Source organism: Thamnophis elegans, chromosome 4, assembly GCF_009769535.1.
Source record: "Thamnophis elegans isolate rThaEle1 chromosome 4, rThaEle1.pri, whole genome shotgun sequence".
NCBI classification, from domain to species: domain Eukaryota; kingdom Metazoa; phylum Chordata; class Lepidosauria; order Squamata; family Colubridae; genus Thamnophis; species Thamnophis elegans.
This window is the reverse complement of record NC_045544.1, coordinates 141,149,287-141,162,960: the sequence shown is the minus strand read 5'-3', so window position 1 is coordinate 141,162,960 and position 13,674 is coordinate 141,149,287. Positions and strand designations below refer to the sequence as shown.

The window sequence follows — 13,674 nt, the reverse complement described above, 5'->3', positions numbered from 1 at the left end:
CTGAGGGGACTCAGGGCGGCTTACAATTCATGGGAAGGGGTGTGCAAGACAAACATAAGACAGTACGTGAATAAAAAAAATAAACAATAAAACACAACTTTCATTCAACATTCGGGTGGGGCGGATTAGAATCTTATCCCAGGCCTGACGGGATAGCCAGATCCTAAGGGCTGTGCGGAAGGTCTGGAGGGTGGTGAGGGTGCGAATCTCCACGGGGAGATCGTTCCAAAGGGTCGGAGCTACTACTGAAAAGGCTCTCCTCCGCGTAGTCGCCTTGGCAAACTTTAAGACCTATGGACTTCAACTCCCAGAATTCCACAGCCAGACAAGTTTTAAAGTTGCCACGGTTGAGAAACACAGCTTTAAAAAAACAAACAAAATCCTCCCGCTTGATTAATTGGGATTTAGGGTTTAAGGTGACCTGGGGATTCTGGGAGTTGAAGTCCCACAAGTCTTCAAGTTGCCAGGGTTGAATAGTTAAAATCTTTCAACTGCATCTTAGAAGTTCCCAAGGCGAAACTCTTGGTAGATCAGAAAATGTTTTGATGTTCCTTACAAGAGATAACTGTCCCTATTGCCAGCTGAAGGCATTTCAAGGAGAATTTAACCATGTATTCTGGAGATAATTTTAATCTCTGCTGTCTGCCCTCTCTGGATTTGTAAGCAGCCTCCTGGAACATAACTGAACATTCTGATCTTGTGAGTAGAGAGGTCACGGAAGCAGACCTCATAAGTTTCCTCCTTGGAGATAGATGTAGCTCTGAACTAGCTTCTGCAGGTCTGGTGCTTAACGTTGTGCAGGTATTTTTGCTGAGTGGTTTGCAAACTTCCTCTCTCTCTTCTCAATAAGAGGGTTCTGCAAACGGTTCCACCACAAAACCGCGGAGGACAAAATCGCGCTTGACGAAAGCGCGCATTTGACGTCATCACAGCGCGACGAAAACATCGCGCTGTGATCGAAAAATGTAAAAATAAAGCGAAAACCTTACCCTAACCCCCCCAAACCTAACCCTAAACCTAACCCTAAACCTAACCCTTAACCTAACCCTAAATCTAACCCTAAACGTAACCCTTAACCTAACGCTAAACCTAACGCTAACCCTTAACCTAACGCTAAACGTAACCCTAACGCTCTAACCCTAACCCTTAACCTAACCCTAACCCTAAACCTAACCCTTACCTTTATGTGAATCGGCTTGCTTTAATTTTAATTTTATTTCAATTTTTAATTTTTTTCGTCGCGCTGTGATGACGTCAAATGCACGCTTTCGTCGAGCGCGATTTTGTCCTCCGCGGTTTTGACGGGTCACGTCTGCAAACAATGTGGCTGCAAGAAGCCAAAGCAAGCCATCTAGAAACTTATTTGCACTACCTAGGTGCAAGCCCCCCCCCCAAAAGCAAATCCTGGGCTGTCAGCCAGCCCCCCCAAAAAAGCAAATCCCGGACAAACAAGTTTGAAAGCAGTACTACAGGTAGTGCTTGAGATACAACAGTTCCTTTAGAGCAGTGTTTCTCAACCTTGGCAAGCTTGAAGATGTGTGGACTTCAATTCCCAGAGTTCCCCAGCCCAGCAATGCTGGCTGGGGAATTCTGGGGGTTGAAGTTCACACATCTTCAAGCTTGCCAAGGTTGAGAAACATTGCTTTAGAGCCATGTGGGGATCTGTACACTGGGGAAACAAAACAACCGCATGGCGCAACCTTGGGGAGAACAAACCATCAGGAACAGATTCAGCATTTTAAGGACAAAATCCCTCTTTTTGAAGGCAGCAAAGTCCACCTTTTGGACAGAGAGGACAGCTGGTTTGAACGAGGGGTCCAAGAGGCCATCTACCTGTCCAAACTGAACAGCCCTCCCTCAACCGAGGGGGGAGGGATACGAAGTCATCCATCTCCTGTCTAAAACTCCGTCCTTTCAGCAGTTCCAAGAAGCCTCCAAACCCATTTGCTAAGGTCACCTAGAGCAGTGTTTCTCAACCTTGGCCACTTGAAGATGTCCGGACTTCAATTCCCAGAATTCCCCAGCCAGCATTTGCTGGCTGGGGAATTCTGGGAATTGAAGTCCGGACATCTTCAAGTGGCCAAGGTTGAGAAACACTGACCTAGAGGTTTATCTCTGTCCTCAGGTGACCCTGAGGACAGAGATAAACCTCCAGGTGACTTAACAACTCACTATGCAAATGACCAGCTGTCTGCAAGGAATAGAAATCTTTCCATTCTTCACCATCCAGTCAGAGCTGAAGAAGCTCCTTGGAGGAGAAGGAAAATGTCTTCAAAAGAAAAACCAGAAACTCCAGTTGCCTCCTTAAAAAAAAAAGCACCTTTGGGACAACAGTTCATTTAGTGACTGTCCGGCACTGAAACAGTGGCTTGTCACCGTTTTTCACACTTACGACTGTTACAGCACCCCCACATGGTCACATGATCAAAATTCAGACACTCTGCGGCAACTGGCTCGTATTTACGACGGTCGCAGTGTCACGTCATCCCTTTCTGTGACCCTTCTGACAAGCAAAGTCAATGGGGAAGCCAGATTCACTTAACAGCCATCTTACTTAACGTAACTACTGCGGTGATTCACTAAGTGGCAAGGAAGGTCGTAAAATGGGGCTAAACTCACTTAGCAGATTTCTCAGTTTGGTGCTCAATTGTGGTCGTAAGTTGAGGACTGCCTGTCATGTTGCAGGGTCCACTCTGGGTCGGTCACCCAGACCAGAAGTTTTGTTTTGTCTTCCGAGCTTTCGGAGTCGTGGTTGAGCCCATCCTCGGAGAACTTCTCTCTAGCAGAGAGTGCGGTTCTGTGCTTGGCATTCACATGGTGCCTGTTGTGTGTGTGGCTTTTTAGATGCTGATTGGGGCGTGATAGCTGGGTTTTAAGCCGTTGGCTGTTTGTTTTTTCTGCCAAGAACTTGGTAAAGGCAAAGGTTCCCCTCGCACATCTGTGCTAGTCGTTCCCGACTCTAGGGGGCGGTGCTCATCTCCGTTTCAAAGCCGAAGAGCCAGAGCTGTCCGAAGACATCTCCGTGGTCATGTGGCCGGCATGACTCAATGCCGAAGGTGCACGGAACGCTGTTACCTTCCCAACGAAGGTGGTTCCTATTTTTCTACTTGCATTTTTTACGTGCTTTCGAACTGCTAGGTTGGCAGAAGCTGGGACAAGTCACGGGAGCTCCCTCCGTTATGCGGCGCTGGGGATTCGAACTGTCGAGCTGTCTGATCGACAAGCTCAGTATCTTAGCCACTGAACCACTGCGTCCCTAAGTACTTGATAAGCTGGGGGGCTAAACCACACTCTTGTCCATTGACTGGGCCCATTTCCCAGGCTTCCCTCACTTCCCCGGCTGTTTTTGTGCCTGCTCCTCCAACAATCTTAGTAGCTGCAAAATTATTTTGTGACCCAGATTGGATCCTGTAACGTTATCCCGTGACACATATATTTGCCTTCATTTGTAATAATAATATTGGTTGGGTGTCTTCCTTAAAAAGTTACCTCTGAACAGATATCCCAAAGGTGATTTTTCAAGAGGCAACTGTTTTTCTTTGAAGATGTTTCCCTTCTCATCCAAGAAGCTTCTTCAGTTCTGACTGGATGGTGGGGAATGGAAGGATTTCTATTCCTTGCAGACAGCTGGTCATTTGCATCCTCAGTAGTAGCCCCGACCCTTTGGAACGAGCTCCCCGTAGAGATTCGCACCCTCGCCACCGTCCAGGCCTTCCGCACAGCCTTGAAGAACTGGCTCGCCCGTCAGGCCTGGGGACAAGGATAGTTCCCCTCCCGAATGATGAATGTATGTTGTTTATTATTTTATTATATGTCTTATCTTAATGTCTGTATCTCCCCTTCCCCGATTTTATGTGAGCCGCCCTGAGTCCCCTCAGGGAAAAGGGCGGCCTACAAATATTAATAAAATCTCTAAAAAAAAATCCTTTTAGAAGGTCGTTGAGGCCACCTGGAGGTTTACCTGTGTCCTCAGGGTCACCTGAGTGGTGCAAATGGGGGTGGAGCCTTCTTGGAACAGTGGAAAGGACTGTGTTGTAGACTAGAGATAAATGATGTCATACCCCCCCCCCTCTGTTGAGAGAGGGCATCAATTTTGACCTAGATGGCCTCTTTGACCCCTCTTTCAAACCAGCGGTCCTCTCTGTCCAAAAGGTGGACTTCTCTTTCTCTTTCTGCTGGCCTACTGAATCTATTCCTGATGGGTTTGTTCTCCTATGTTGCGCCATGCGGTTATGAAGTGGTTGTTTTGTTTCCCCAGTGCAGATCTGTACACTTTCTAGAATAGGGGTGTCCAACCTGGGCCGTTTTTAAGACTCGTGGACTTCAACTCCCAGAATTCCCCAGCCAGCTATGCAGGTGTGGTCATCTAGTCCAACCCCCTGCCAAGGCATGAAACTCTATACCGTTTCAGACAAATGGCTATCCAACATCTTCTTAAAGTCTTCCAGTATTGGAGCATTCACAACTTCTGGAGGCAACTTCTGTTCCACTGATTGATTGTTCTGACTGTCAGGAAATTTCTCCTTAATTCCTTCTCTCCTTGATTAGTTTCCACCCATTGCTTCTTGTTCTGCCCTCAGGTGCTTTGGAGAATAGCTTGACTCCCTCTTCTTTGGGGAAGCCCCTGAGATATTGGAAGACTCCCATCATGTCTCCCCTGGTCCTTCTTTTCATTAAACTAGACCTACCCAGTTCCTGCAACCGTTCTTCATATGTTTAACAGAATAAAAACTCGTTTGTGCCAATGTCTTAAGCCATGAGCGGGAAGTAAGATTCTTGGTAATTAATCCCAAGAATTCTTGGGATTGGGAATGAGTTTTATTGTCGTATGCAAACACAACCCCATTCTCTGTTGTCGTAATACTTGACATGCATCCTGAATTCTTGCTGGTCTTCCTTTTCTGCGGTCTTCCTGGGTACTCCACAACGGTTGTGTAGTTGTGTATCTCTCTTGCCCTTAGATGGCAGGCTTTATTCGGATTCCTTCAAAGAGTACCACACCCCTTGAAGCACCTGGCTGCTTTCCTCTAAAGGCCTATGACCATAAACTTCCAGAAAGTATCCTAATCAATAAAGGAGAATATTTCTGGCTCAGGGTTGAAATGCGGGGTCCTTGCTACTCTCTGAGCTCGGTTGTTTTCTTGCAGACGTTTCATGGCCCAGTTAGGTAACATCATCAGTGCCGGGAGTGAGTAGGGTTTGCTCTCTGCAAACCTTGCAAACATGGCACTGATGTTACCCAGTTTGGGTCATGAAACGCCTGCAAAAAAAAGGCACCAAGCTGAGAGAGCAGCTAGGCCCCCATAGTCACCGCCTCCTCCTCCCACCTCCTAGCATTTAATGATGTTACCTAGTTTGGTAATGAAACGTCTGCAAGAAAACATTCCAGTTCAAAGAGTACCAAGGACCCCAGTCGCCTTCCACCTCCTCTAATCTTCTGTTGTGTTCTATTCTATTCCTTATTCTTTTGTATTCTATTCTTCTGTTCCGTTCTATTCTATTCTTCTATTCTATTCTTCTGTTGTGTTCTATTCTATTCTATTTTCTATTCTATTCCTTATTTTATTCTATTCTATTCTTCTGTTGCGTTCTATTCTATTCTTCTGTTGTGTTCTTTTCTATTCTGTTCCTTATTCTATTCTACTCTACTTTTTTCTACTCTATTTATTCTATTCTATTCCTTCTTCTACTCTATTCCTTATTCTAGTCTATTCTTCTGTTGTGTTGTATTCTATTCTATTCCTTATTCTATTCTATTCTTCTGTTGTGTTCTATTCTATTCTATTTTCTATTCTATTCCTTATTTATTCTATTCTATTCTTCTGTTGTGTTCTTTTCTTTTCTGTTCCTTATTCTATTCTACTCTACTTTTTTCTACTCTATTCTATTCTATTCTATTCCTTCTTCTACTCTATTCCTTATTCTATTCTATTCTTCTGTTGTGTTGTATTCTATTCTATTCCTTATTCTATTCTATTCTTCTGTTGTGTTGTATTCTATTCTATTCCTTATTCTGTTCTATTCTTCTGTTCCATTCATTCTCTAAGGCATCAGGAGGTGCCTCCTCCTCCTCCTCCTCCCACCTTTAGCAAGTTCAGATCAGAATAGATGACCTTGTTGGGAAGGTCCGCCTGAAGAACAGATGTGACTCTTCCAGGTCGATCCTCAAAAAGCTCTGGAATTTCCTGGGAAATAAGCTGAAAAGAAGAGAAGAACTTTGATTTCACTACTCCTTGCTTCTCCAGAACACTGCCCCCCCCTCCCCCAGGGCTCGGTTTGCAGCACCTCTACCAGCCTTGAAGAAGTTGCCAAGGACATAATGTTGGGAATGTGGTTTTTATTCTCTGGCCTGCAGTCAAGGGATGAATTATTTCTGAAATGGTTTCTGGCGTTTCCTTGGTTTTGGTCCAAGGGAAGGCACAAAGCTGAGGTTCTCACTTCCGTTTGCTGTGAAAACTGGGATATTTTGAATTCTCTCATGGGAAATTCAGGGCGGTGTTGGTGGCGATGATTGATTGCATAACCTTATGAAGGTAGAAGGAGTCCTGGACTTATAACCCATTCGCTTAGTGGCCGTTCAAATTTACAATGACAGTGACTTGCGACCATATTTCACACTTGGGACCATTCACGGGCGTCCCTACATTCACGTGATCAAAACTCAGACGCTTGGCGACTGGCTCATATTTATGACGGTCGCAGAGTCCCTGGGGTCACGTGATCCCCTTTCGCGACTTCCGACAAGCAAAAGTTCACGGGGAAGCCAGATTCACTTAACGACCACGTTGCTAACTGAACATCTGCAGTGATTCCCTTAACAACTGCCGCAGGAAAGTTCGTGAAACGGGACAAAACCCACTTGACAACTTCCTTCCTTAGCCATGGAAATTTGGGCCTCCATTGTGGTCGTAAGTCGAGGACTGTCTGAGAAGACAGCACCTTCCCATCTGTATAAAATTTGGGGATTTAAAAAAATCTACTGGATGTGTTTCTGTTGTTCTTCCTTTGTATAAACTTAGATGTTTGGTTTATCTTGTCCAGGACGGTCCGAACGTTGAAGGGTTTATTTTTGTTCTTTTCTTGAACCAACAAAACACACCAGAAAACACAATGGAAGCCACAAAAGAAACCCCAGGATCAATCCCAGGAGCAGAATAAGTGGGGAGGTCGTGGGGGAAATATGATGTTTGGGGAAAGTTGGGAGGTGAAGGAGAAAGTCACACATGATCTTGAGGAGAGAAACATAAGTATTTGGTTGAATATAAGTCGTCCTTGACTTACAACAGTTCATTAATGACTGCCCGAAGGTGACCTATCCCTTATTTTCCCCACTTAGGACCGTCTCGGCTCCCCATGGTCAGCTGATTGAAATTAAAAGGCTTGGCAACTGGCATGTACTTATGACGGTTGCAGTGCCCCAGGCTCACGCGATCCCTTTTTGCCATCTTCTGACAGATTCACTTAACAACCGTATTACTAACGTAACAACTGCAGCCATTCACTTAACAACTCTGGCAAGAAAGGTCGTTGAAACGGGGACCAAACTCGCTCACCGATGTCTCCCTGTGCTCACAACCACCACCCGACGATATAGGCCTACAGGGTGGATCCCACGGCTGAAAGGACTGTGGGAGAAGGTTACAGAGGCGCTACAGAAAGCAGCACAAAGTTACACAGAGCAAGCTGATAAAAAGAGGAGACCACAAGGACCGTTCCAGCTAGGAAGTTCATTCCTCTACTTCCCTTGGGCCTGTTTTGGCCCTCTCTAGGCCTCCGGGGGCTTTCCTGGAGCGTGGGGAGGGCGAAAATGGCCTTCCATTCCCCTTCCAGAGGGCCGAGGAAAATCAGCTGGCCAGTGCACACATCTGTGCCGGACCTGAGGGCTGCCATACTGGCAAATATGGTTCCGCGTGCCACCTCTGGAACACATGCCATGGGTTCACCATTGCTGCCCTACAGCATTTCTGACCGATGGCAGGTCCAGTCTCTTCTTGGAAGCCTCCAGGGATGAAGCTCCCACAACTTCTCTTCCATGGGTTGATTGTTCTCACTGTCAGAAAGTTCCTCCTTATTTCCAGATTGAATCTCTCTTGGTCAGTTTCCATCCATTCTTCCTTCTCTGGCCTTCGGGTGCTTTGGAGAATAGCTTGACCCTCTCCTCTTTGGGGCAGCCCTTCAAGTATTGGAAGATGCTCTCCTGTCTCTCCTGGTCCTTCTCTTCCCTAGACTAGCCGTGCCCAGTTCCTGCAACCGTTCATCGTAGGTTTGAGCCTCCAGTCCCCTAATCCTCTTTCTTGCTCTTCTCTGCCCTCTTTCCAGAGTCTCCACCTCTTTTTCATAGTGTGGAGCCCAACCTGGGTGCAGGATTCTAGGTGTGGCCTTACTAAGGGTTTATCGAGTGGTGTACCTCCCTCAATCTTGATGGCATCCCTCTCTTAATGCAATTTAGGATTGCATTGGCTTTTTTTGGCTGCCACCACACACGGCTGGCTCATATTTAAGGGATCGTCCACTAAGACTCCCAGATCCCTTATTACAGATTATTACAGGTAGTCCTGGACGTATGACCACAGTAGGCTCAAATTTCCGTTGCTAAGCAAGACATTTGTCAAGCAAGTTCGGTCCTGCTTTACGACCTTCTTGCCCCCATTGTTTAAGTGAATTGCTGCAGTTATTACATTAGTAAATTTTTGTTAAGTGACTCCTGCTTTCTCGTAGACTTCGCTTCTCGGAAGGTCGCAAAAGGGGATAACGTGACACCCTCCCCCCACCAGGACACTACACCATCATATATACAGTCCCTATATACCAGTCCCTCCCTCCCTCCCTCTCTCTCTCTCTCAGCCCAGCCCATCTTATGGAACGCCTCGGGCAATTTCAACCAAACTTGGTGCACAGATGACGTACTCTCTGGGGACAAATACTGTGGGGATAAGACACCCCTAATACCCCTCGGGGCATGTATTCTGTTAGGATACAGCCTGTTGTGCCTTAAAATGGCTTCTACTGTACAGCACAGTGGAGCTGCCATGGTAACAGCTTCACAGTTCTCCACAAGGGGGCTCCCTCTGGTACGAGGGAAAATCCAACATTATAAATTACATTTGGTCCAGACATTTTCCTCCTATAAATTGTAATTGTAATTAATTGTAATTGTAATTTAATAAATTTATATGCGCCCAATCCCGTAGGACTCCGGGAATAAATAAATACCCTGCAGGTTATTGGCTAGTAAATAATATCATTGAACCCGTGGGAATCTTTCTTTTGCTTCCCTAACCTGCTGCCTTCTCTCCCTTCCTCTCCCTTGCAGTGATCCATGTGAACGACGCTTCCTGCACCCAGATGAGCCCCCCAGGGCTGACGAGGCCATTTCCGGCCCAGATAGCTGGTGGGCTCCCACTCACCCACCCCCGCCCAGCAGAATGCCGTCCACCAGCCGATCGGGGCAGCCTGAAGGACCGGAAATCGCCGAGGTTGTTTTACAAGAAGATCCGGAGAAGCTCTTCACCGACCTCCGGGAGATCGGCCATGGAAGCTTTGGAGCCGTTTATTTTGTAAGCAGTCTTCTTTTTTCGGGGGGGGGGGGGGGGATTCCTGCAAGGGACATGGGAAAGGGCGCGGGGGGCACCACCAGGTTGTCCTCAATTTATGACCACCGCTGAGCCCAATTTCCCGTTGTTAAGCAAGGGGCTTGTCAAGTGAGTTTCATCCTTTTTGCAACCTTATTTGGCACGGTTAAGTGGATTGCTGTGGTTGTTAATGAATCACACAGTCTTTAAATTTTAACTGGTCTCTGGATCAATCATCTTGTCAGCGTTCCACGGATCATGTAGAATTAAATCAGAGTCCAAGGCAAAACGATCCTTAAAAGTTCCAATTTAATAAATCAGACATCTTAGCCGAGGTGGCGCAGTGGTTAGGGTGCAGCACTGCAGGCTATTTCAGCTGACTGCAGTTCGGCTGTTCAAATCTCACCGGCTCAAGGTTGACTCAGCCTTCCATCCTTCCAAGGTGGGTGAAATGAGGACCCAGACTGTGGGGGCGATATGCTGACTCTGTAAACCGTATATAAGTCTAACTGCTATTGCTAACTGCTATTAGCAATCTGTGTAAATCCCAATTCTGGAAGTTACCTAGATTCCCACCCAATTGAAAGTTCATGATCTTGTCCCCACACCCACAAATCCATCACATGGTCCAATCTTCTTCCACGCTGGCATCTCCACCAGCTGCTTCCAGTCATATGCAGAGGTGCGGAGACAAAAGATGACCTTGGCTTCTAGAAAAGAATGACAACAACGCATTCCACCATTCTACTCGTTTCTATTCCCCCCTCCCAACTACTACACTAATGAAACAGCATAATGAAATAAGAGAGAGTGTGGCAGCCAAAGATCCTAAATGGGATATAACTGCAGGCCTGACAATCTATCTATTAATCATCTATATCTATCATCTACTGTATCATCAATCTATCTATCATATCTATTATTTATCTATCTCTATCTAATCTATCTATCATCTATATCAATCTCTTTCCATCTATCCATCCATCCATAATATGTCTGTCTGTCTGTCTAACCTGCCTACCTGCCATATCTATCATCTATCTATGACCTATTTAATCTATATCTATCTATCTATCTATCTATCTATCTATCTATCTATCTATCTATTCATCTATATCATCTATCTATCATCTCTCTCTCTCTCTCTCTATCATCTATCTATCTATCTATCTATATCTATCTATATATCTATCTATCTATCTATCTATCTATCTATCATCTACCAACCTACCTACTTACCAACCTACCTACTACTACCTATCTACCATCTCTGATAGGTAATCATCTAAACCAGGTGTCCAACGTTGACAGCTTCCTCTGTGGACTTCACTCCCAGAATTCCCCAGCCAGCATTGTGGGAGTCTTCAAGTGATGTCAAATCTTTTGCCTTCTCCTTAGACCAGAGCTGGCCAACCTTGGCCTTTTTGAAGTCTTGTGGTTCATGCCGGCTGGGGCATTCTGGGAGGTTGAAGTCCACAGGCCTTAAAAGCTGCCAGGGTTGGACACCCTTGGCATATAGATGAAGGCAGCCAGCTCATGCCGCAGGGAGTTAACAGCGGGCATCAGAGAGGGGGATTCCTTGTGATCCATTTCCCATGGATGACCCCCAACCCAGCTTTCCTTGGCTGGATGAGCTTCGAGTGGCAAGCTGCTCCTTCAGGCTCTCGATACTTGGCCCCAGGGTCCTCCCCTCCCTCCTCCAAGAGGGGGGGGGGGGAACGGTTCTCCTCGAACAATAGCCAAACCTAACAAAAGGCCGTTATTGTTGTGCCTGGAAACCCACAGACTGGCTTCCATTGTCAGCGCGGCGTTGGGGAAGGCAGCTGGAAGTCGTGCGATTCCTGCCGACGTCACGCAGCTGCCGCCCGTCGAGGCAGGATGAGGGTCTGCGGGAGGCAGCGCCAGCTCCTGGTGGCACCACTGGATGGCGGACAGGGTGGCAGGTTAAGAGAATTAAGAGAGTTGGAAGGACCTTGGAGGTCTTCTAGCGCAGGAGTTGGGTGTCTTCCTTTAGGACGGACACACCCCTGAACTGCAACTTTTTTGAGCAGAAAAAAACAGAAAAATCTTTCTCGGTTTCCCAAGCAGAAGGCGCTAACGTAAAGATGGCGAAGAGAGAGAATCTTCGTAGCTCAGGGTTGACTTGTGGGCTCCTTGACGCTTGAGCTGGGTGGCTTTTGCAGGACATTTCCGACCCAACTAGGGAACATCATCAGGGCTAGAAGGAGAGGAGTTTGCAAGGAGGAGGCGGAGTCGAAGAGGTCTGTGGTGCTCTCTGGGGTGGTTTCCTTGCAGACGTTTCACGCCCAACTAGGGAAACCTCTCAGGGCTGAGGCGGGGGGGGTTTGCAGGGAGGAGGAGGAGGATTGTGGGGTCCTTGGTGGTTTGGTGTTTTCTTGAAGAGTTTCATGACCCAACTAGGGAACATTATCAGTGCTAGAGGGAGTGGGGTTTGCAGGGAGGAGAAGAAGCAGGAGGAGGAGGAGGAGGAGGAGGAGGAGGAGAGGATGACTGTGGGGTCCATGTTGCTCTCCAAGCATGGTGTTTTCTTGCATACATTTCATTACCCACCTAGGGATCATCAATGCTAGAAGGGAGAAGGGTTGCACAGAGGAGGAGGAGGACTGTTGGGGTCCTTGGTTCTCTCTGAGCTTAGTGGTTTTCTTGAAGACGTTTCATGACCCAACTAGGGAACATCATCAGTGCTAGAAGGGAGGGGGAGTTGTAGCGGGGAAAAAGACTGTGTGGTCCTTGGTGCTGACCAAGCTTGGTGGCTTCCTTGCAGACGTTTCTCGACCCAAGTAGGGGACATCATCAGTGCTAGAAGGGAGTGTGACGTTTGCAAAAGGGAGGAGGTGGGAAGAAGAAGGGAAAGGACGATGGGCTCCTTGGCGCACTCTGAGTTTAGTTTTTCTCTTACAGACGTTTCACGACCCAACTAGGGACATCATCAGTGCTAGAAGGGAGGGGGGATTATGGAAGGAAGAGGATTGTGGGATCCTTCGTGCGCTCCGAGCTTGGAGGTTTTCTTGCATGCCTCTCACCACCCAACCAGGGAATACCATCAGCGCAGTGTAAGGACTGCATCGGGTAAGGTGGCTGGCAGCCCGCACAGCGCCTAAGAGAACCATGATATTAACTTAGTTTTAGAGTTCTTGAAACCATCCAACACACCGAAAGCTGGGAAGGAGGAAGCCCGGCGTTTAAACTTGAGTTTAAGGCCTGGCTCTGTTTTCAGGAGGTGGCAATTGAAGGGGGGGTGCTTCTCCTGATCGCCAGGAGTGGGTGGAGGGCTAGGCATAACCATCTCCCTGGCGTGGCTCTTGCCCACAAGTTAGGACTGCCCAGCCTCCGCCCTGCCCTTCCTGGGCCTCTGCAGCTCAGAGCAGGAATGATGAAGCAGATCGGATGAAAGGGCTGCATTGAGGGCTTGGAAAACAAGCAGCTCTCCCCCCACCCCACCCCATGCGTGATCTTCCCCAGATATTACATCATGTTGGCGCTGCAAACCAGCCTAGCTGAGCTCTGCCAATGCTGCGGTTCCTGGTGCCCAGCCTGCATTAAGGATATCTTGCATTTTTTTTGCTCCCGGCCAAGCCAACCTCTTTCCATCCGCCCTCCAGAGTTGCAAGCTCCTTTTGTAGGAATCTCAGCTCAGAGGTCCTTGCTTTAAACAGGCCTTAGCATCATTTTATTCCCCCCCCCCCTCTCCACTCCCACTTGGCCCTCTGGCAACAGATTGCGTAGCACAGATTAATTGCCAATATTTTTGCTCCTCTTAGACACTGAGAGAGACACGAAGGTCCGTAGCAACCAGGGACCGGCTGTAAAAAGGAGGAGTAGCAAAACCTGGGGGGGGGGGCGTTAAAAGAGCAATCAGCCCAGCATCCCCACATAGCCACAAGTGAGCTAAGTCCAGCCCCCTTTAAATTCTGCAGAGTCCCCAAGCAGGTGCTGACCAGAAGATTCCTGCGCATGGGGCCTTTAGCAAAAACATCCAACTTAATTGAACCTTCACGTAAGGGGAAAGATGAGGAAAATGAGAAAGGGAAAAAAGGATGAATGGATGGGTGGGGGTGGGTGGGTGGGTGGAAGGAAGGAA

At 47.4% G+C, this 13,674-nt stretch overlaps 1 protein-coding gene across 1 annotated transcript in view; it reads left to right on the top strand.

The window, feature by feature from the left end:
• The window catches only part of TAOK1 (TAO kinase 1), a 136,447-nt gene that overhangs the window by 37,339 nt on the left and 85,434 nt on the right, over positions 1 to 13,674 (top strand). Inside the window, 1 exon segment of the mRNA XM_032216150.1 lies at positions 9,314 to 9,557. Within this exon segment, the coding sequence (XP_032072041.1) occupies positions 9,426 to 9,557 (132 nt within the window). The 5' untranslated portion in view covers positions 9,314 to 9,425.